Source organism: Passer domesticus, chromosome 36, assembly GCF_036417665.1.
Source record: "Passer domesticus isolate bPasDom1 chromosome 36, bPasDom1.hap1, whole genome shotgun sequence".
NCBI classification, from domain to species: Eukaryota; Metazoa; Chordata; class Aves; order Passeriformes; family Passeridae; genus Passer; species Passer domesticus.
The window spans coordinates 452,836-474,429 of NC_087509.1; the positions used below are offsets into that span (position 1 = coordinate 452,836).

The 21,594-nt window shown below is 58.8% G+C and overlaps 1 gene segment (V, D, J or C); it reads right to left on the reverse strand.

The window, feature by feature from the left end:
- Nucleotides 1-20,048: 20,048 nt before the first annotated feature.
- LOC135288852 (Ig heavy chain V region 914-like) lies at nt 20,049-21,592 on the reverse strand (the record flags this gene model as incomplete). The annotated part of the segment is given in 2 exon segments: nt 20,049-20,446; nt 21,568-21,592. Coding segments are annotated over 2 exon segments (423 nt in total), but the record flags the coding sequence as incomplete, so codon positions are not given.
- Between the last annotated feature and the right edge of the window lie 2 nt (nt 21,593-21,594).

A 21,594-nucleotide genomic window follows, 5' to 3' on the forward strand; every position in this document is an offset into this window, starting at 1 on the left:
GTAACGAAGAGAAAAAGCCAAGAATCCAAACAAACCCCTGCGAACGCTTCTCCTCCTCCCTCAAACTCTCCTTTCCCGCTGACAATGAAACAAAACCCCAAATTTCCACTCAGTTTGCCACCTCTAAACCAGTCTTTCCTCAGCTCCCTGGGAGAGAGAATTCCCTCTTGTTAAGGTGATGGAGGATTCTTTATGAGAGGAAAAACCCGTTTTTGGTGGTTTTTGATTTCATCACGAGCTCTGCCATGGTGAAATCCCTCCCGTTGTCACCAGCCTTCCCACAGCTTGTCACGGGCCGGCTTTTGGGGCATTGATTTAAAGACGAGCTGTTCAAAGGCAGAATTCTCATTACCTGTCTCTAAAATCGTCCTCACCCCTGCAAACAGAAATATTTTATTATTTCTAATTCTCCTGGAAGGCCAGGCCTGCCCTGCTCTGCCCAAACTCCTCACGGGATCACGGCCGTGCCAACATCTGCTCCTCTCAGCCTGGCGGCCTCGGCTCGAGGTCAGTTTGGGCATTTCCATCTCCCCACGGTTTCACCTGTTTGGGGAAAAATGGGTGGTTTCTGCAGAGCTCACAAGAGGATTTCACCCCAAAACCGAGGAGCAGCACCAAGGCACGGCGGCCGGGGAGGGAGCAGTGAGGTGCCAGAGGGGAGGGAGGAGAAGACGCCGAGATTTTGGGGCTCTGCAGCCTCCCCCCACTTCCTTCCTGGCAGCTGCAGGGGCCCGGGCAGGCCGGGGCAGGAAAATAAAAAGTTCTGGGTTTGTGTCATCTTTAACATCTGCGTTTCACGGAGGCGTGTCCAGGTTCTGAGTGGCTCAGCAGAACGCCAGCTGCAGAAAAAGCTTTGTGTCACTGCCCTGAATTGCCCAGCACGGCCACGGCCGCTCCCCCATCCCCGAACCTTCTCTGGTTTGTACCAAACTCCCTTCGCCTGGCCCCAAATCCCCAACAGATCTTTCCAGTATCAAAAAAGGCCTTAAACCCTGCAATTAGCCCAAATCCACTCATTTGTTAATTAGACACTTCTGCTTGAGATTTCCATCCCCTCATCCCCATCTCCCCTTTTCCCCGCAGGGCTCCGGGCGGCCGTGACCCTGCTGGAGTGCGGGGGGGACCTCCAGCCCCCCGGGGGGTCCCTGCGCCTCCTCTGCCGAGGGTCCGGGTTTGATTTCGGGAATTTTGGGATGTTCTGGATCCGCCAGAGACCCGGGCAGGGACTGGAGGACATCGCAGAGATCAGTAGCAGTGGCAGCACCTGGTACGCGGATTCAGTCAAGGGCCGGGTCAGGATCTCCAGGGACAACGGGCAGAGCTCGGTGACGCTGACCATGAACAACCTCAAGGACGAGGATTCCGGATCCTATTTCTGTGCCAAATCTTACAACACTGGTGCTGGTACTGCTCGTATTGATGACGGTCCTACCCCAATCTCCGAGTCCCCCCCGTCCCCAGAGCCCAGACCCTTCCCCCAGACCCCAACCCCAGACCCAGATCTTGACCATTGATCCCAGCCTGGCACTGCCTTGGCCCCAGTTCTCACCCGCTGACCCCAAACCACAACTCCTGACCCCAAATCTCCACTTTCTTCCCCAAAACCTTGCTCTGAAGGTTGGGATTTGAGGTTAACGTCTCAGTTTGTGTCAGAATAGCGCATGTGTGTCAGCGGCTGCGACTGGGAACCCAAACTGGAGATTTGGGACAGAATCGGGCGAGTTTTGGGACCAAAGCAGTTGGGTTTGGGACAGAACCAGTTGTGGTTTTTGGGTCTTTGGTCATCACTGGTAGAAATGGGGGAGACTTGAGACAAAGGGTCAAGGGCTGAGGTTTGGGGGAACGATCCAGGCTTTGGGGACAGGTGGGGACACTGAGATGTGGGTGGATCCACCGCCGCCGGCGCCTTCACGATCAGCAGCAGCAGCAGCAGCAGCAGCACAACAATTATCAGCAGTTTTGGCGCAGAAATAGATGGCGGAATCCTCGTCCTTGAGGTTGTTCATGGTCAGCGTCACCGAGCTCTGCCCGTTGTCCCTGGAGATCGTGAACCGGCCCTTGACTGACGGCGCGTAGTAGGTGGTGCCACCATTGTTGCTGATGTATGCGATGAATTCCAGCCCCTGCCCGGGTCTCTGGCGCACCCAGCCCATCCCAAAACTGCCGAAATTGAAGCCGGACCCTCGGCAGAGGAGGCGCAGGGACCCCCCGGGGGCTGGAGGTCCCCCCCGGACTCCAGCAGGGTCACGGCCGCCGGGAGCCCTGCGGGGAAAAGGGGAAATGGGGATGGGAACAGCTCAAACACTGACCCCAAATCCTGACTCTTGGCCCCAAATTGTGACATTTTCTTGTTATCCTGCTGATCCTGCTGACTTCCCAAGTGGTTCACCCCATTTCTCCGGATCTGGCCACACTCACTCCGAGGCCTCGACCAACCCCGTTCCTCATCCCCATCTCCCCTTTTCCCCGCAGGGCTCCGGGCGGCCGTGACCCTGCTGGAGTCCGGGGGGGACCTCCAGCCCCCTGGGGGGTCCCTGCGCCTCCTCTGCCGAGGGTCTGGGTTCAGTTTCGGCAGTTTTGGGATGGCCTGGTATCGCCAGAGACCCGGGCAGGGGCTGGAATTCATCGCAAGGATCCACAGCAATGGTGGTTTCATCGAGTACGGGCCGTCGGTGCAGGGCCGGGTCACGATCTCCAGGGACAACGGGCAGAGCTCGGTGACGCTGACCATGAACAACCTCAAGGACGAGGATTCCGGATCCTATTTCTGCGCCAAATCTGCTGGGGCTTACACTGCTGATCCTGGTCGTAGTGAACGTGGCGGTGCTGGCTCCATCCCCCATCTCCGAGTCCCCCCTGTCCCCAAAGTCCAGACCCTTCCCCCAAACCCCAACCCTTGACCCCATCCTTGTCCCTGTGTCCCAGCCCTGGACAGGTCCTGCCCCAAATTCTCAGCTCCTGGCCACAAAGTTGACCCAAATCTTGATCCTCGTCCTAAAATCTCCACTTTCAGTCCTAGGTTTTGGGGAAGAAAGTGGAGATTTGGGGTCAGGAGTTGTGGTTTGGGGTCAGCGGGTGAGAACTGGGGCCAAGGCAGTGCCAGGCTGGGATCAATGGTCAAGAGCTGGGGCTGGGGCTGGGGTCTGGGGGAAGGTTCTGGGCTCTGGGGACGGGGGGGACTCGGAGATTGGGGATGGGGACACCATGGGTCACGTCAACAAATCCAGCACTTTCAGCCCAAGCACTACTAGCACCCTTGGCACAGAAATAGGATCCGTAATCCTCGTCCTTGAGGTTGTTCATGGTCAGCGTCACCGAGCTCTGCCCGTTGTCCCTGGAGATCCTGAACCGGCCCTGCACCGAGGGCGCGTAGTAGGTGCTGCCACCACCGCTGCTGATCCCTGCGATGTATTCCAGCGCCAGTCCGGGCCTCTGGCGGATCCAGTACATGTCAAAATTCCCAAAAGTGAACCCAGACCCTCGGCAGAGGAGGCGCAGGGACCCCCCGGGGGGCTGGAGGTCCCCCCCGGACTCCAGCAGGGTCACGGCCGCCCGGAGCCCTGCGGCACAAAGGGGAGATGAGACGATGAACCATATCAGGGCGTGGCTGGTGCTGGGTGTGGTCAGATCCAGGGAGAGTCGGGACCCACCTGGCAGAACCAGCGGGAGCAGGAGGAAGAGGATGAAGAAATACAAGGGTCACAGTTTGGGGCCAGGAGTCAGGATTTGGGTCAATGTTTGAGCTGTTCCCATCCCCATCTCCCCTTTTCCCCGCAGGGCTCCGGGCGGCCGTGACCCTGCTGGAGTCCGGGGGGGACCTCCAGCCCCCCGGGGGGTCCCTGCGCCTCCTCTGCCGAGCGTCCGGGTTCAGTTTCGGCAGTTTTGGGATGGGCTGGATGCGCCAGAGACCCGGGCAGGGGCTGGAATGGGTCGCAGGGGTCAACACTGGTGGCTACACCGAGTACGCACCATCGGTCAAGGGTTGGTTCACGATCTCCAGGGACAACGGGCAGAGCTCGGTGACGCTGACAATGAACAACCTCAAGGACGAGGATTCCGCCACCTATTTCTGTGCCAAAGCTCCTGGTGGTGGCGCTGCTCCTGCTGGTTATATTGTCGACATGGGTGGTGTCCCCACACCCATCTCCAAGTCCCCCCATCCCCAGAGCCCAGACCCTTCCCCCAGACCCCAACCCCAGACCCAGCTCTTGACCATTGATCCCAGCCTGGCACTGCCTTGGCCCCAGTTCTCACCCGCTGACCCCAAACCACAACTCCTGACCCCAAAGCTCCACTTCCTTCCCCAAACTTTGCTCTGAATTTTCGCATTTGACGTTAAGGTCCCGATTTGGGTCAGAATTGGGGATCTGTGTCAGCGGCTGCGACTGGGAGGCCAAACTGGCGATTTCGGGCAGAATCGGGCAAGTTTTGGGGCCAAAGCAGTTGGGTTTTGTGCAGAACCAGGCAGGGGTTTGGGGTCTTTGATCACCATTAATGGAATATGGGGGAGACTTGGAGGAAAGGGTCAAGGGCTGGGGTTTGGGGGAAGGGTCTGGGCTTTGGGGACAGGTGGGGACACTGAGATGGGGGTGGTTCCACCGCTGCTGGCATCTTCACTGGAAGCAGATGGAGCCCAATCAGCAGCATAGACAGATCTGGCGCAGAAATAGGATCCGGAATCCTCGTCCTTGAGGTTGTTCATGGTCAGCGTCACCGAGCTCTGCCCGTTGTCCCTGGAGATCGTGACCCGGCCCTTGAACGATGGCGCGTAGAGGGTGCTGCCACCAGTGTTGCTGATCCCTGCGAGCCACTCCAGCCCCTGCCCGGGGCTCTGGCGCACCCAGAACATGTTGTAGCTCCCAAAATCGAACCCGGACCCTCGGCAGAGGAGGCGCAGGGACCCCCTGGGGGGCTGGAGGTCCCCCCCGGACTCCAGCAGGGTCACGGCCGCCCGGAGCCCTGCGGGGAAAAGGGGAGATGGGGATGAGGGGATGGATTGGCTGTAGGGCCCTAAGTGGGTGTGGCCAGTTGAAAAAATGTGCTGAACCCACCGGGACTGGTCACCGGGATCAGCAGGATGACAAGAAACTGGCAGAATGTGGGGCCAGGAGTCAGGATTTGGTGTCAATGTTTGAGCTGTTCCCATCCCCATCTCCCCTTTTCCCCGCAGGGCTCCGGGCGGCCGTGACCCTGCTGGAGTCCGGGGGGGACCTCCAGCCCCCCGGGGGGTCCCTGCGCCTCCTCTGCCGAGGGTCCGGCTTTGATTTCGGCAGTTTTGCCATGGAATGGGTGCGCCAGAGACCCGGGAATGCGCTGGAATACATCGCAGGGATCAATAACAATGGTGGCGGTACCAGATACGCGCCCTCAGTCAAGGGCCGGTTCACGATCTCCAGGGACAACGGGCAGAGCTCGGTGACGCTGACCATGAACAACCTCAAGCTCGAGGATTCCGCCGTCTATTTCTGCACCAAAAACGCTTATGCTGGTGGTTATGATGGTGCTGCTGTGGTTGAACATTTTGATCCCATCCCCGTCCCGGTCCCTGTGTCCCCCCTGTCCCCGTGCCCCAGACCCTTCCCCCAAACCCCAGCCCCTGACCCCATTCCTGTCCCCTGTCCCAGCTCTGAACTGGTTCTGCCCCAAATCTCCGCCATTTCCCCCCAAATTCTCAGCTCTCAGCCCCTCCTCTTCACCGCTGGTGCCAATTTTTGGGGCAAACCCTCAGGCCTGGGTGCCCGCAGCAGCCAGGGTTTGGTGCCAGGGGTGCAGATCTGGGGCTGCCCCAGAGGGATTTTCAGGCCAATGGTCACCAGGGAAGGGAGCGGAAATCTGGGGTGAAAGGCTGGGATTTGGGGGACGGTTCTGGGCAAAGGGCCCAAGGGCAAGGGGAAGGCTGAGATTTGGGAGAAATGGTCAAAACTGAAAGAAAAAGTCAAGAGCTGGGCCAGGAAGGAGAGAGTTTGTTGGAAAATGACCAAGACTGGAAGAAAATAGCTGGGAATTGGGGAAAGAATGGCTGGGATTGGAAACATTTGTTGACCACCATGGAGGTGGGGCCAGAAGTGTCGCCAAAAGCAGCAGCATCAGCAGCAGCATAACCACTATCAAAAGATTTGGCACAGAAATAGGATCCGGAATCCTCGTCCTTGAGGTTGTTCATGGTCAGCGTCACCGAGCTCTGCCCGTTGTCCCTGGAGATCGTGAACCGGCCCTTGAACGATGGCGCGTAGAAGGTGCTGCCACCATTGTAGTAGATCCACGCGATGAATTCCAGCCCCTGCCCGGGTCTCTGACGAACCCAGCCCACGTCGTAGCTTCCAAAATCGAACCCGGACCCTCGGCAGAGGAGGCGCAGGGACCCCCCGGGGGGCTGGAGGTCCCCCCCGGACTCCAGCAGGGTCACGGCCGCCCGGAGCCCTGCGGCACAAAGGGGAGATGAGACGATGAACCATATCAGGGTGTGGCTGGTGCTGGGTGTGGTCAGATCCAGGGAGAGTCGGGACCCACCTGGCAGAACCAGCAGGAGCAGGAGGAAGAGGATGAAGAAATCCAAGGGTCACAATTTGGGGCCAGGAGTCAGGATTTCGGTCAATGTTTGAGCTGTTCCCATCCCCATCTCCCCTTTTCCCCGCAGGGCTCCGGGCGGCCGTGACCCTGCTGGAGTCCGGGGGGGACCTCCAGCCCCCCGGGGGGTCCCTGCGCCTCCTCTGCCGAGGGTCCGGGTTCAGTTTCGGCAGTTTTGATGTCCAATGGGTGCGACAGAGGCCCGGGCAGGGGCTGGAGTGGATCGCTCTTGTCACCAGCAGTGGTGGCACCACCCAGTACGCGCCATCGTTCAAGGGCCGGGTCACGATCTCCAGGGACAACGGGCAGAGCTCGGTGACGCTGACCATGAACAACCCCAAGGACGAGGATTCCGGATCCTATTTCTGTGCCAAATGTGGTGCTGCTGGTTGGGGTCCTGCTGATTGACCCCATTCCCGTCACTCTGTCCCCCCCTGTCCCCGTGCCCCAGACCCTTCCCTGCAGCCCCTGACCCCACTCCTGACCCTCTGTCCCACCCTGGCTCTGCTCTGGCCCCAAATCTCAGCTCCTGGCCCCAAATCAGGGCCGCTTTCACCCTCAGCTCAGCCTTGGCCCTCAAATCCCAACCACTGCCCCCAGACTTGGCCACTTCTGCCCCAAATCTGCCCGGCTGGCACCGAGTCACAGCCACCGACCCAAACCCGGCCCAGTGGCCTCACATCGGGACTTTTGGCACAAAATTTGGTATCTTGGCTCCTCGCCTGAAATCCTGACCCAAATCTTGACCAATTCAATGTAATTTGGGGAAGGAGGGCAGTGGGTGTGGCCCAGAGGTGACATTTGGGGCAGAGCCAGTGCAGGGCTGGGACAAAGGGTCAGGAGTGGGGTCAGGGGCTGGGGTTTGGGGTCAGGGGCTGGGGTTTGGGGTCAGGGGCTGGGGTTTGGGGACAGGTGGGGACACAGCGATGGGAGAGGGGACAATACCATAGGCATCATTAGCACCAGCACCAGTATTGACATATTTGTGGCAGAAATAGACGGCAGAATCCTCGTCCTTGAGGTTGTTCATGGTCAGCGTCACCGAGCTCTGCCCGTTGTCCCTGGAGATCGTGAACCAGCCCTTGAACGATGGCGCGTAGTAGGTGCTGCCACCAGTGTTGATCCCTGCGAGCCACTCCAGCGCCTGCCCGGGTCTCTGGGGGATCCACTGCATGCCAAGACTGCTGAAATCGAACCCGGAGCCTCGGCAGAGGAGGCGCAGGGACCCCCCGGGGGGCTGGAGGTCCCCCCCGCACTCCAGCAGGGTCACGGCCGCCCGGAGCCCTGCGGGAAAAAGGGGAGATGGGGATGAGGAGATGGAAAGGTCAGGCGGAGTTGTCCAATTAATTAATGGGTGGAGCAAGATTAATTGAACGGTTTGAGGCACCTCTAAGATACAGGAAAGCTCGGGTGGAGATCTGGGACAAAATCAGGGGAGTTTGGGGCAAAACAGAGAAGGTTTTGGGACAGGGGAGCGGCCGTGACCCTGCTGGAGTCCGGGGGGGACCTCCAGCCCCCCGGGGGTCCCTGCGCCTCCTCTGCCAAGGGTCTGGCTTCAATTTCGGCAGTTTTGGAATGGGCTGGATGCGCCAGAGACCCGGGCAGGCGCTGGAGTTTGTGGCTGGGATGAGCAACACTGGTGGCAACATCGGTTACTCGCCATCGGTGCAGGGCCGGGTCAGGATCTCCAGGGACAACGGGCAGAGCTCGGTGACGCTGACCATGAACAACCTCAAGGACGAGGATTCCGGATCCTATTTCTGTGCCAAATCTGCTGGTGCTAATAGTGGGAATGCTGCTGCTGATGGTGAAGTTGCTCCTGGGGGAATCACCCACATCTCAGTGTCCCCACCTGTCCCCACAGCCTGGATCGTTCCCCCAAACCTCACCCCTTGACCCTTTGTCTCAGGTCTCCCCCATTTCCAACAATTGTGACCACAGACCCCAAAACCCCTGCATGGTTCCACCCAAAACCCAACTGTTTTGGCCCCAAAACTCACCCAATTCTGTCCCAATTCTCCACTTTGGGCTCCCAGGAACAGCCGCTGACACAAATCCCCCACCCTGACCCAAATCTGGGCCTGGGCCTCAAATCCCAACCTTCAGAGGAAGGTTTTGGGGAAGAAAGTGGAGATTTGGGGTCAGGAGTTGTGGTTTGGGGTCAGCGGGTGAGAATTGGGGCCAAGGCAGTGCCAGGCTGGGATCAATGGTCAAGAGCTGGGTCTGGTCTTGGGGTCTGGGGGAAGGGTCTGGGCTCTGGGGACGGGGGGGACTCCAAGACAGTGGTGGCACTGTGACCAATACGAGCAGGACTAGCACCAGTGTTATAAGATTTGGCGCAGAAATAGGATCCGGAATCCTCGTCCTTGAGGTTGTTCATGGTCAGCGTCACCGAGCTCTGCCCGTTGTCCCTGGAGATCGTGACCCGGCCCTGCACCGAAGACGCGTACCAGGTGTTACCATTGCTATCGATTTCTGCGATGTATTCCATCGCATTCCCTGGTCGCTGGCGGATCCAAGCCATCCCAAAACTCCCAAAACTGAACCCAGACCCTCGGCAGAGGAGGCGCAGGGACCCCCCGGGGGGCTGGAGGTCCCCCCCGGACTCCAGCAGGGTCACGGCCGCCCGGAGCCCTGCGGGAAAAGGGGAGATGGGGATGAGGGGATGGAAACCTCAAGCAGAAGTGTCTAATTAACAAATGAGTGGATTTGGGCTAATTGCAGGGTTTAAGGCCTTTTTTGATACTGGAAAGATCTGTTGGGGATTTGGGGCCAGGCGAAGGGAGTTTGGTACAAACCAGAGAAGGTTTGGGGATGGGGGAGCGGCCGTGGCCGTGCTGGGCAATTCAGGGCAGTGACACAAAGCTTTTTCTGCAGCTGGCATTCTGCTGAGCCACTCAGGACCTGGACACGCCTCCGTGAAACGCAGATGTTAAAGATGACACAAACCCAGAACTTTTTGTTTTCCTGCCCCGGCCTGCCCGGGCCCCTGCAGCTGCCAGGAAGGAAGTGGGGGGAGGCTGCAGAGCCCCAAAATCTCGGCGTCTTCTCCTCCCTCCCCTCTGGCACCTCACTGCTCCCTCCCCGGCCGCCGTGCTTGGTGCTGCTCCTCGGTTTTGGGGTGAAATCCTCTTGTGAGCTCTGCAGAAATCACCCATTTTTCCTAAAAGACGTGAACAGCCTCAAGGACGAGGATTCCGGATCCTATTTCTGTGCCAAATGTTCCAGCACTGGTTGTGGATCGACTTTCTTCACTCTTTATGCTGACAATGTGGGTGCACTTGGCCCCCAGAGACTCTGTCCACAAACATCCCAAAATTCCCACATTCTACACTCAAATCATTACCCTTGGCATCAAATCTTGACCGTTTTCCCCCAAACTCCACCATCATTTTCTCCACTCTCACATTTCTCTGCAGTTTTGATCATTTGACCCAAATCTCAAAGGTTCATCCCCAAAACTCTGCCTTTGGTGCCCCAGATCTCAGCGGGGTTCACTTGTGACCATTGGGCCCAAACTCAGCTGGTTCTGCCCCAAATCTCAGCTGTTGGCTCCAAACCTCAGCTGTTGGCTCCATGTCTCAACCAAGGTCCGCAAACCTTGGTGCAAATGGTCGAGATTTGGGGACAATGAGAGAGATTTGGGTCCATGGAGGTAAAAAATGGAGTCAAGAGGTGGAAGGAAGTGTCCTGGGCATGGGGACAAGTGGGGACACGGTAACGGGGATGGGGTGAAACAGCATTGCCCCAGCCAGCACCAGCAGTTTTGGCACAGAAATAGGATCCGGAATCCTCGTCCTGGAGGTTGTTCATGGTCAGCGTCACCGAGCTCTGCCCGTTGTCCCTGGAGATCGTGAACCGGCCCTTGACTGAGGGCGCGTAGAAGGTGCTGGCAGCGTCGTTCCTGATCCACGCGATCCACTCCAGCGCCTGCCCGGGTCTCTGGCGCACCCATTCCATGGCAAAACCCCCGAAATCAAACCCGGACCCTCGGCAGAGGAGGCGCAGGGACCCCCCGGGGGGCTGGAGGTCCCCCCCGGACTCCAGCAGGGTCACGGCCGCCCGGAGCCCTGCGGGAAAAAGGGGAGATGGGGTCGCCAAAAGCTCCAACACTGACCAAAATCTTGACTCTTGGCCCCAAATTGTGACATTTTCCTGTGATCCTGCTCGCCCTGCCAACCTCCCACGTGGGTCCACCCCATTTCTCTGGATCTGGCCACACTCACTCCGAGGCCTCAACCAACCCCGTTCCCCATCCCCATCTCCCCTTTTCCCCGCAGGGCTCCGGGCGGTCGTGACCCTGCTGGAGTCCGGGGGGGACCTCCAGCCCCCCGGGGGGTCCCTGTGCCTCCTCTGCCGAGGGTCCGGCTTCAATTTCGGGAGTTACGGAATGTTCTGGATCCGCCAGAGACCCGGGCAGGCACTGGAATGGGTTGGAGGCATCAACAATGATGGTGTCAACACCTACTACGCGCCGTCGGTCAAGGGCCGGTTCACGATCTCCAGGGACAACGGGCAGAGCTCGGTGACGCTGACCATGAACAACCTCCAGGACGAGGATTCCGGCTCCTATTTCTGTGCCAAATGTGCTGGTGCTAGTTGTACTTATGCTGTTGCTGCATCTGCTGCGGTTTCTCCTCTTTCTGATTTTGGTCCTGTGTCCCCAAACACCCCAGCATTCTCTGATCCTTCTCCCAAATCCCAACCACTGCCCTCAAATCTCGGCCATGTTCCCAAAACTCTCTCACCGCTTCCCAATGGGAGTTTCTCCCCAGGTTTGAACATTTTTCCCAAATCTCGGCCTTTCCCTAACCTTGGACTGTTTCCCCAGAACCGTCCCGCAATACTCGACCTTTGTCCCCAAATCTGGACCCTTGGCCTCAATTCCCGACCTTCAGAGCAAGGTTTTGGGGAAGAAAGTGGAGATTTGGGGTCAGGAGTTGTGGTTTGGGGTCAGCGGGTGAGAATTGGGGCCAAGGCAGTGCCAGGCTGGGATCAATGGTCAAGAGCTGGGTCTGGGGTTGGGGTTTGGGGGAAGGGTCTGGGGTCTGGGGACGGGGGGGACTCGGAGATTGGGGATGGGGACACCATGAGTCACGTCAACAAATCCAGCACTTTCAGCCCAAGCACTACTAGCACCCCTGGCACAGAAATAGGATCCGTAATCCTCGTCCTTGAGGTTGTTCATGGTCAGCGTCACCGAGCTCTGCCCGTTGTCCCTGGAGATCGTGAACCGGCCCTGCACCGACGGTGCGTACCAGGTGCTGCCACCACTGCTGCTGATCCCTGCGATGTATTCCAGCGCCAGTCCGGGCCTCTGGCGGATCCAGTACATGTCAAAATTCCCAAAAGTGAACCCAGACCCTCGGCAGAGGAGGCGCAGGGACCCCCCGGGGGGCTGGAGGTCCCCCCCGGACTCCAGCAGGGTCACGGCCGCCCGGAGCCCTGCGGGGAAAAGGGGAGATGAGACGATGAACCATATCAGGGTGTGGCTGGTGCTGGGCGTGGTCAGATCCAGGGAGAGTCGGGACCCACCTGGCAGAACCAGCAGGAGCAGGAGGAAGAGGATGAAGAAATCCAAGGGTCACAGTTTGGGGCCAAGAGTCAGGATTTTGGGTCAATGTTTGAGCTGTTCCCATCCCCATCTCCCCTTTTCCCCGCAGGGCTCCGGGCGGCCGTGACCCTGCTGGAGTCCGGGGGGACCTCCAGCCCCCCGGGGGGTCCCTGCGCCTCCTCTGCCGAGGGTCTGGCTTCGATTTCGGTCGATTCAGTTTGATGTGGAGTCGCCAGGGGCAGGGGAAGAGGCTGGAATACGTTGCAGGGATTGACAGCGATGGATACACCCGGTACCCCTCATCGTTCAAGGGCAGGGTGACGATCTCCAGGGACAACGGGCAGAGCTCGGTGACGCTGACCATGAACAACCTCAAGGACGAGGATTCCGGATCCTATTTCTGTGCCAAATCCACTGGTGCTGGTTGGACTGCTGGTGCTGGTCTTGTTGACAACGGGGATGGTGTCCCCATCCCCATCTCCGACTCCCCCCCTGTCCCCAGAGCCCAGACCCTTCCCCCAGACCCCAGCCCCAGACCCAGCTCTTGACCATTGATCCCAGCCTGGCACTGCCTTGGCCCCAGTTCTCACCCGCTGACCCCAAACCACAACTCCTGACCCCAAATCTCCACTTTCTTCCCCAAAACTTAGGACTGAAAGTGGAGATTTTAGGACGAGGATCAAGATTTGGGTCAACTTTGTGGCCAGGAGCTGAGAATTTGGGGCAGGACCTGTCCAGGGCTGGGACACAGGGACAAGGATGGGGTCAAGGGTTGGGGTTTGGGGGAAGGGTCTGGGCTCTGGGGACAGGGGGGACTCGGAGATGGGGGATGGAGCCAGCACCGCCACGTTCACTACGACCAGGATCAGCAGTGTAAGCCCCAGCAGATTTGGCGCAGAAATAGGATCCGGAATCCTCGTCCTTGAGGTTGTTCATGGTCAGCGTCACCGAGCTCTGCCCGTTGTCCCTGGAGATCAGGAACCGGCCCTTGACTGAGGGCGCGTAGAAGGTGCTGGCACCGTCGTTCCTGATCCATGCGATCCACTCCAGCCCCTGCCCGGGTCTCTGCCGCACCCATTCCATGGCAAAACCCCCAAAATCAAACCCAGACGCTCGGCAGAGGAGGCGCAGGGACCCCCCGGGGGGCTGGAGGTCCCCCCCCGACTCCAGCAGGGTCACGGCCGCCCGGAGCCCTGCGGGGAAAAGGGGAGATGGGGATGGGGAGATCGAAAGCTCAGGCAGAGCTGTACAATTCAGTAATGAGTGGAGCAAGACTAATTGAGGGGTTTGAGGCACCTTAGGACACAGGAAACCTCTGGTGGACATCTGGGACAAAATCAGGGGAGTTTGGGCTAAAACCAGTGAGGGTTTGGGGATGGGGGAGTGACTGTAACCCTGCTGGAGTCCGGGGGGGACCTCCAGCCCCCCGGGGGGTCCCTGCGCCTCCTCTGCCGAGGCTCCGGGTTTGATTTTGGGAATTACGCCATGCTCTGGGTCCGCCAGAGACCCGGGAAGGGGCTGGAATGGATCGCAGGGATCAGGAAAACGGGGGGCAGCACCGCCTACGCGCCATCGTTCAAGGGCCGGTTCACGATCTCGAGGGACAACGGGCAGAGCTCGGTGACGCTGACCATGAACAACCTCAAGGACGAGGATTCCGGATCCTATTTCTGCACCAAATCTGCTGATGCTGGCACTGGTTGGGAGGCTGTTGCCTATGATTTTGACCCCGTTCCCGTTACCGTGTCCCCACCTGTCCCCATGTCCCCAGACTCTTCCCCAAACCCCAGCCCTTGACCCCGTTCCTGTCCCCGTGTCCCAGTCCCGAACTGGTTCCGCCCCAAATCTCCACTGGCGGCTCCAAGTCTCCACCCAGGGCACCAAACCTTGGTGCAAATGGTCGAGATTTGGGAATAATGGGGCTGATTTGGGTCTGTAGGGGTCAACAATGGGGTCAAGCTTAGAGGGAATAATCGGGGATTTGGGGACAGGTGGGGACAAATTGATGGGGACATGGCCCAAAAAAGAACCAGCATGAGATTCCCAACCACCACCAGCATAAGCGTTTTTGGCGCAGAAATAGGATCCGGAATCCTCGTCCTTGAGGTTGTTCATGGTCAGCGTCACCGAGCTCTGCCCGTTGTCCCTGGAGATCGTGAACCGGCCCTTGACCGAGGGTGCGTAGTCGGTGTTGCCACCATCGTTCCTGATCAAAGCGATGAGTTCCAGCCCCTGCCCCGGTCTTTTGTGGATCCAGAACATGTCATAGCTCCCAAAATTGAACCCAGACCCTCGGCAGAGGAGGCGCAGGGACCCCCCGGGGGGCTGGAGGTCCCCCCCGGACTCCAGCAGGGTTACGGCCGCCCGGAGCCCTGCAGGGAAAAGGGGAGATGGGGATGGGAACAGCTCAAACATTGACCCAAATCCTGACTCTGGGGCCCAAATTGTGACCCTTGGATTTCTTCATCCTCTTCCTCCTGCTCCCGCTGGTTCTGCCAGGTGGGTCCCGACTCTCCCTGGATCTGACCACACCCAGCACCAGCCACACCCTGATGTGGTTCATCGTCTCATCTCCCCTTTGTGCCGCAGGGCTCCGGGCGGCCGTGACCCTGCTGGAGTCCGGGGGGCACCTCCAGCCCCCCGGGGGGTCCCTGCGCCTCCTCTGCCGAGGCTCCGGGTTCACTTTCGGCAGTTTCACCATGTACTGGGTTCGCCAGAGGCCCGGGCAGGCTCTGGAGTGGCTCGCGGGGATCAACACTGGTGGCACCACCTGGTACGCGCCATCGTTCAAGGGCCGGGTCACGATCTCCAGGGACAACGGGCAGAGCTCGGTGACGCTGACCATGAACAACCTCAAGGACGAGGATTCCGCCGTCTATTTCTGTGCCAAAAATGCTGATAATAGTTGGAATGCTGTTTATAATATTGGTTTTTCTGCTGGTTGGGGTGGGTTTTCACCCAGTCCCCATCACTATGTCCCAGCTGTCCCTGTATCCCAGACCCTTCCCCTAAACCGCAACTCATGACCCCACTCCTGACCCTTTGTCCCACCCAAGCACTCAGTCTGCCCCAAATGTCACCTCTGGGCCTCACCCACTGCCCTCATTCCTGAAATGTCACAAAAATTTCAGGATTTGGACCCAATGTTGAAGCCAGGGGTCCAGAACTCAAATTTTAGGCCAAAAGTCCCGATGTGAGGCCACTGGGCCAGGTTTGGGTCGGTGGCTGTGACTCGGTGCCAGCAGGGCAGATTTGGGGCAGAAGTGGCCAAGTCTGGGGGCAGTGGTTGGGATTTGAGGGCCAAGGCTGAGCTGAGGGTGAAAGCGGCCCTGATTTGGGGCCAGGAGCTGAGATTTGGGGCCAGAGCAGAGCCAGGGTGGGACAGAGGGTCAGGAATGGGGTCAGGGGCTGGGGGGAAGGGTCTGGGGCACGGGGACAGGGGGGACACGGTGACAGGGATGGGGTCAAGCAGCAGCACCCCAACCAGCAGCACCACATTTGGCGCAGAAATAGGATCCGGAATCCTCGTCCTTGAGGTTGTTCATGGTCAGCGTCACTGAGCTCTGCCCGTTGTCACTCGTCATCGTGAACCGGCCCTTGACCGAATCAGCGTAGAAAGTTTTGCCACTTTTTCTACTGATCCCTGCAACGAACTCCAGCCCCTGCCCGGGTCTCTGGCGCATCCAGCCCATCCCAAAAGTGCCGAAACTGAAGCCGGACGTTCGGCAGAGGAGGCGCAGGGACCCCCCGGGGGGATGGAGGTCCCCCCCGGACTCCAGCAGGGTCACGGCCGCCAGGAGCCCTGCGGGGAAAAGGGGAGATGGGGATGAGGGGATGGAAAGCTCAGGAGGACTTGTCCAGTTCATTAATGGGTGGAGCAAGATTAATTGAACAGTTTGAGGCACCCCAAAGATACAGGAAAGCTCTGGTGGAGATTTGGGGCCAGGAGATGAGATTTGGGGCAAGGAGAGGAGATTTGGGGGCAGGAGATGAGATTTGGTGCCAAGAGATGGGATTTGGGGCCAGGAGAGGAGATTTGGGGCCAAAACAGTTCAAGGCTGGGACAAGAAGAAAACAACGGGGTCGAAGTTTGTGGGGAAGTGTCTGGGGCATGCAGAGAAGTGGAGACGCAGAGATTGGATTGGGGCAAAAACCCAAACCTGATGAATGAACAATGTGAAAAGCAGCAGCCCAACCACCAGCACCAGCACCAGCATCCTTGGCACAGAAATAGGATCTGGAATCCTCGTCCTTGAGGTTGTTCATGGTCAGCGTCACTGAGCTCTGCCCGTTGTCCCGGGAGATCGTGAACCGGCCCTTGAACGATGGCGCGTAGTCGGTGCCTCCACCACTGCTGATCCCTGCGATGTATTCCAGCGCCTGCCCGGGTCTCTGGCGGATCCATAACATGTCAAAACTGCCAAAATCAAACCCGGACCCTCGGCAGAGGAGGCGCAGGGACCCCCCGGGGGGCTGGAGGTCCCCCCCGGACTCCAGCAGGGTCACGGCCGCCCGGGGCCCTGCGGGAAAAAGGGGAGATGGGGATGAGGGGATGGAATCTCAAGTGGAAGTGTCCAATTCATTAATGCATGGAGTGAGGCTAATTGAAGAGATTGGGGCACCTTAGTATACAGGAAAGCTCTGGTTGAGATTTGGGACAAAATCAGGGGAGTTTGGGGAAAACCAGAGAAGGTTTGGGGATGGGAGAGCCGCTGTGACCCTGCTGGAGTCCGGGGGGGACCTCCAGCCCCCCGGGGGGTCCCTGCGCCTCCTCTGCCGAGGGTCCGGGTTTGATTTTGGCCAATTTGGGATGGGTTGGCATCATCAGACACCCGGGCAGGGGCTGGAATCTGTGGCGAGTATCAGCAAAGGTGGCAGCACCTACTACGCACCCTCAGTCAAGGGCCGGGTCAGGATCTCCAGGGACAACGGGCAGAGCTCGGTGACGCTGACCATGAACAACCTCAAGGACGAGGATTCCGGATCCTATTTCTGTGCCAAAGCTGCTCGTGGTTACTATGCTAATCCTGCTGCTGAGAGTTTTGAGCCCATCCCCATCCATGTGTCGCCACCTGTCCCTGTGCCCCAGACCCTTTCCCCAAACCCCAGCCCTTGACCCCATTCCTGTCCCCTGTCCCAGCTCTGAACTGGTTCTGCCCCAAATTTCCCCCATTTTCCCCCAAATTCTCAGCTCTCAGCCCCACCTCTTCACCGCTGGTGCCAATTTTTGGGGCAAACCCTCAGGCCTGGGTGCCCGCAGCAGCCAGGGTTTGGTGCCAGGGGTGCAGATCTGGGGCTGCCCCAGAGGGATTTTCAGGCCGATGGTCACAAGAGCGGCCAGAACCACCACCATAAGCATCAGCAGCATTACCACAACCACTGGTGGAACATTTGGCGCAGAAATAGACGGCGGAATCCTCGTCTTTGAGGTTGTTCATGGTCAGCGTCACCGAGCTCTGCCCGTTGTCCCTGGAGATCGTGAACCGGCCCTGCACCGAGGGCGCGTAGTTGGTGCTGGCACCGTTGTAGTAGATCCTCGCGACCCACTCCAGCCCCTGCCCGGGTCTCTGGCGGATCCAGTACATGTCAAAACTCCCGAAATCGAACCCAGAGCCTCTGCAGAGGAGGCGCAGGGACCCCCCGGGGGGCTGGAGGTCCCCCCCGCACTCCAGCAGGGTCACGGCCGCCCGGAGCCCTGCGGGAAATAGGGGAGATGGGGATGGGAAGAGCTCAAACATTGACCCAAATCCTCAATCCTGGCCCTAAATTTTGCCCGTTTCTTGTCATCCTGCTGATCCTGCTGGCCCTCCCAGGTGTGTCCTGCCCCTTTTTCCAACAGGAAACACTCACTTCTGTCCTCCAGCCAACCCCGCTCCTCATCCCCATCTCCCCTTTTCCCCGCAGGGCTCCGGGCGGCCGTGACCCTGCTGGAGTGCGGGGGGGACCTCCAGCCCCCCGGGGGGTCCCTGCGCCTCCTCTGCCGAGGGTCCGGGTTCAGTTTCGGCAGTTTTGGGATGGGCTGGATGCGCCAGAGACCCGGGCAGGGGCTGGAATGGGTCGCAGGGGCCAACACTGGTGGCTACACCGAGTACGCGCCGTCGGTGCAGGGCCGGGTCACGATCTCCAGGGACAACGGGCAGAGCTCGGTGACGCTGACCATGAACAACCTCAAGGACGAGGATTCCGGATCCTATTTCTGTGCCAGAGCTGCTGCTGGTTACTACGCTTATGGTGCTGCTGCTTATCGTTTTGACCCTGTACCCTTCACCGTGTCCTCACTGTCCCCTATGCCCCAGACCCTTCCCCCAAACCCTTGACCCCGTTCCTGTCCCCGTGTCCCAGCCCTGAACTGGTCCTGCCCCAAATCTCCCCTGCTGGCTCCAAGTCTCAGCCAAGTTCCCCAAAATTGCTGACGATGGGCCAGATCTCAGGCCAGCAGGAAAATCTGATTTTTCTCTGAGTGGTTTGTCCCAAATCTCTCGCGATCAGTTGTCACAGCGAGTTCTGTGTCTGCGGCCGGGCACGTGAGCTGCTGGCGCCTTCCCAGTGCCACACCCGCGGGACCAGAGCCGTGCTGGAAAACCAAACAGCTCCAGAGGCGTTCCCAGCAGCCCCGTCCCGCCGGGGATGGGGACAGAGAGCCCGGCCGGGGATAAATCCCTCTGGGGCAGCCCCAGATCTGCACCCCTGGCACCAAACCCTGGCTGCTGCGGGCACCCAGTCTGAGGGTTTGCCACAAAAATTGGCACCAGCGGTGAAGAGGTGGGGCTGAGAGCTGAGAATTTGGGGGAAAATGGGGGAGATTTGGGGCAGAACCAGTACAGAGCTGGGACAGGGGACAGGAGTGGGGTCAAGGGCTGGGGTTTGGGGGAAGGGTCTGGGGCACGGGGACAGGGGGGACACAGGGACCGGGACGGGGATGGGATCAAAATGTTCAACCACAGCAGCACTATCATAACCACCAGCATAAGCGTTTTTGGTGCAGAAATAGACAGCGGAATCCTCGTCCTTGAGGTTGTTCATGGTCAGCGTCACCGACCTCTGCCCGTTGTCCCTGGAGATCGTGAACCGGCCCTTGACCGACGGCGCGTACCAGGTACCGCCACCATTGTTATTGATCCCTGCGATGTATTCCAGCCCCTGCCCGGGTCTCTGTCGCACCCATAACATGGCAAAACTCCCAAAATCAAAGCCGGAGCCTCGGCAGAGGAGGCGCAGGGACCCCCCGGGGGGCTGGAGGTCCCCCCCGGACTCCAGCAGGGTCACGGCCGCCTGGAGCCCTGCGGGGAAAAGGGGAGATGGGGATGAGGGGATGGAAAGCTCAGGCAGAAGTGTCTAATTAATAAATGAGTGGATTTGGCCTAATTGCAGGGTTTAGAATGTTTTGTGATACTGGAAAGCTCCGGTAGAAATTGGGGTCCAGACAAAGAGAGTTTGGTACAAAACCAGAGAAGGCTTGGGGGTGAGGGATTGGCCGTGACCCTGCTGGAGTCCGGGGGGGACCTCCAGCCCCCCGGGGGGTCCCTGCGCCTCCTCTGCCGAGGCTCCGGGTTCACTTTCGGCAGGTATGACCTGCACTGGATGCGCCAGAGACCCGGGCAGGGGCTGGAATTCGTCGCAGCATTCGACAGCAATGGTGGCACCTACTACGCTCCGTCACTGCGGGGCCGGTTCACGATCTCCAGGGCCAACGGGCAGAGCTCGGTGACGCTGACCATGAACAACCTCAAGGACGAGGATTCCGGATCCTATTTCTGTGCCAAAGAGGCTGCTGCTTACATTGCTGACGGCGCTCTTGAATCTGTTGGCCTCAATCCTGTCCCCGTGTCCCCACCTGTCCCCATTCCCCAGATCCTTCCCTGCAACACTTGACAAAAAAAAATTCGTCAAGATTTGGTGTCACGTGTAAAGATTTGCTGGTAGAATTTTAGAATATTGACATGTTTGAAGGCATGGAATTTAGGGTGGGGCCGCCACCGGCTGTGTCAACATAATTAGCATAAGCACCACCAGCACCAGCACCCTTGGCACAGAAATAGGATCCGGAATCCTCGTCCTTGAGGTTGTTCATGGTCAGCGTCACCGAGCTCTGCCCGTTGTCCCTGGAGATCGTGAACCAGCCCTGCACCGACGGCGCGTAGGCGGTGCCTCCACCAGTGTTGATCCCTGCGATGTATTCCAGCGCCTGCCCGGGCCTCTGGCGGACCCATAACATGTCAAAACTCCCAAAACTGAACCCGGAGCCTCGGCAGAGGAGGCGCAGGGACCCCCCGGGGGGCTGGAGGTCCCCCCCGGACTCCAGCAGGGTCACGGCCGCCCGGAGCCCTGCGGGGAAAAGGGGAGATGGGGATGAGGGGATAGAAATCTCAAGCAGAAGTGTCTAATTAACAAATGAGTGGATTTGGGCTAATTGCAGGGTTTAAGGCCTTTTTTGATACTGGAAAGTTCTGTTGGAGATTTGGGGCCAGGCGAAGGGAGTTTGGTACAAACCAGAGAAGGTTTGGGGATGGGGGAGCGGCCGTGGCCGTGCTGGGCAATTCAGGGCAGTGACACAAAGCTTTTTCTGCAGCTGGCATTCTGCTGAGCCACTCAGGACCTGGACACGCCTCCGTGAAACGCAGATGTTAAAGATGACAGAAACCCAGAACTTTTTATTTTCCTGCCCCGGCCTGCCCGGGCCCCTGCAGCTGCCAGGAAGGAAGTGGGGGGAGGCTGCAGAGCCCCAAAATCTCGGCGTCTTCTCCTCCCTCCCCTCTGGCACCTCACTGCTCCCTCCCCGGGTGCCGTGCCTTGGTGCTGCTCCTCGGTTTTGGGGTGAAATCCTCTTGTGAGCTCTGCAGAAATCACCCATTTTTCCTAAAACACGTGAACAGCCTCAAGGACGAGGATTCCGGATCCTATTTCTGTGCCAAATGTTCCAGCACTGGTTGTGGATCGACTTTCATCACTCTTTATGCTGCCAATGTGGGTGCACTTGGACCCCAGACACTCTGTCCACAAACATCCCAAAATTCCCACATTCTACCCCCAAATCATTAGTCTTGGCATCAAATCTTGACCGTTTCCCCCCAAAATCTGACATCATTGTCTCCAGTCTCACATTTCTCTGGAGTTTTGATCATTTGACCCAAATCTCAAAGGTTCATCCCCAAAACTCTGCCTTTGGTGCCCCAGATCTCAGCGGGGTTCACTTGTGACCATTGGGCCCAAACTCAGCTGGTTCTGCCCCAAACCTCAGCTGTTGGCACCAAACCTCAGCTGCTGGCTCCAAGTCACAACCAAGGTCCCCAAACCTTGGTGCAAATGGTCGAGATTTGGGAATAATGGGGCTGATTTGGGTCTGTAGGGGTCACCAATGGGGTCAAGCGTCAGAGGGAATAATCGGGGATTTGGGAACAGGTGGGGACACATTGATGTGGCCAGACTGGGAGGTGGGTGGGAAACACCTGGGATGGCCAGCAGGAGCAGGTGAA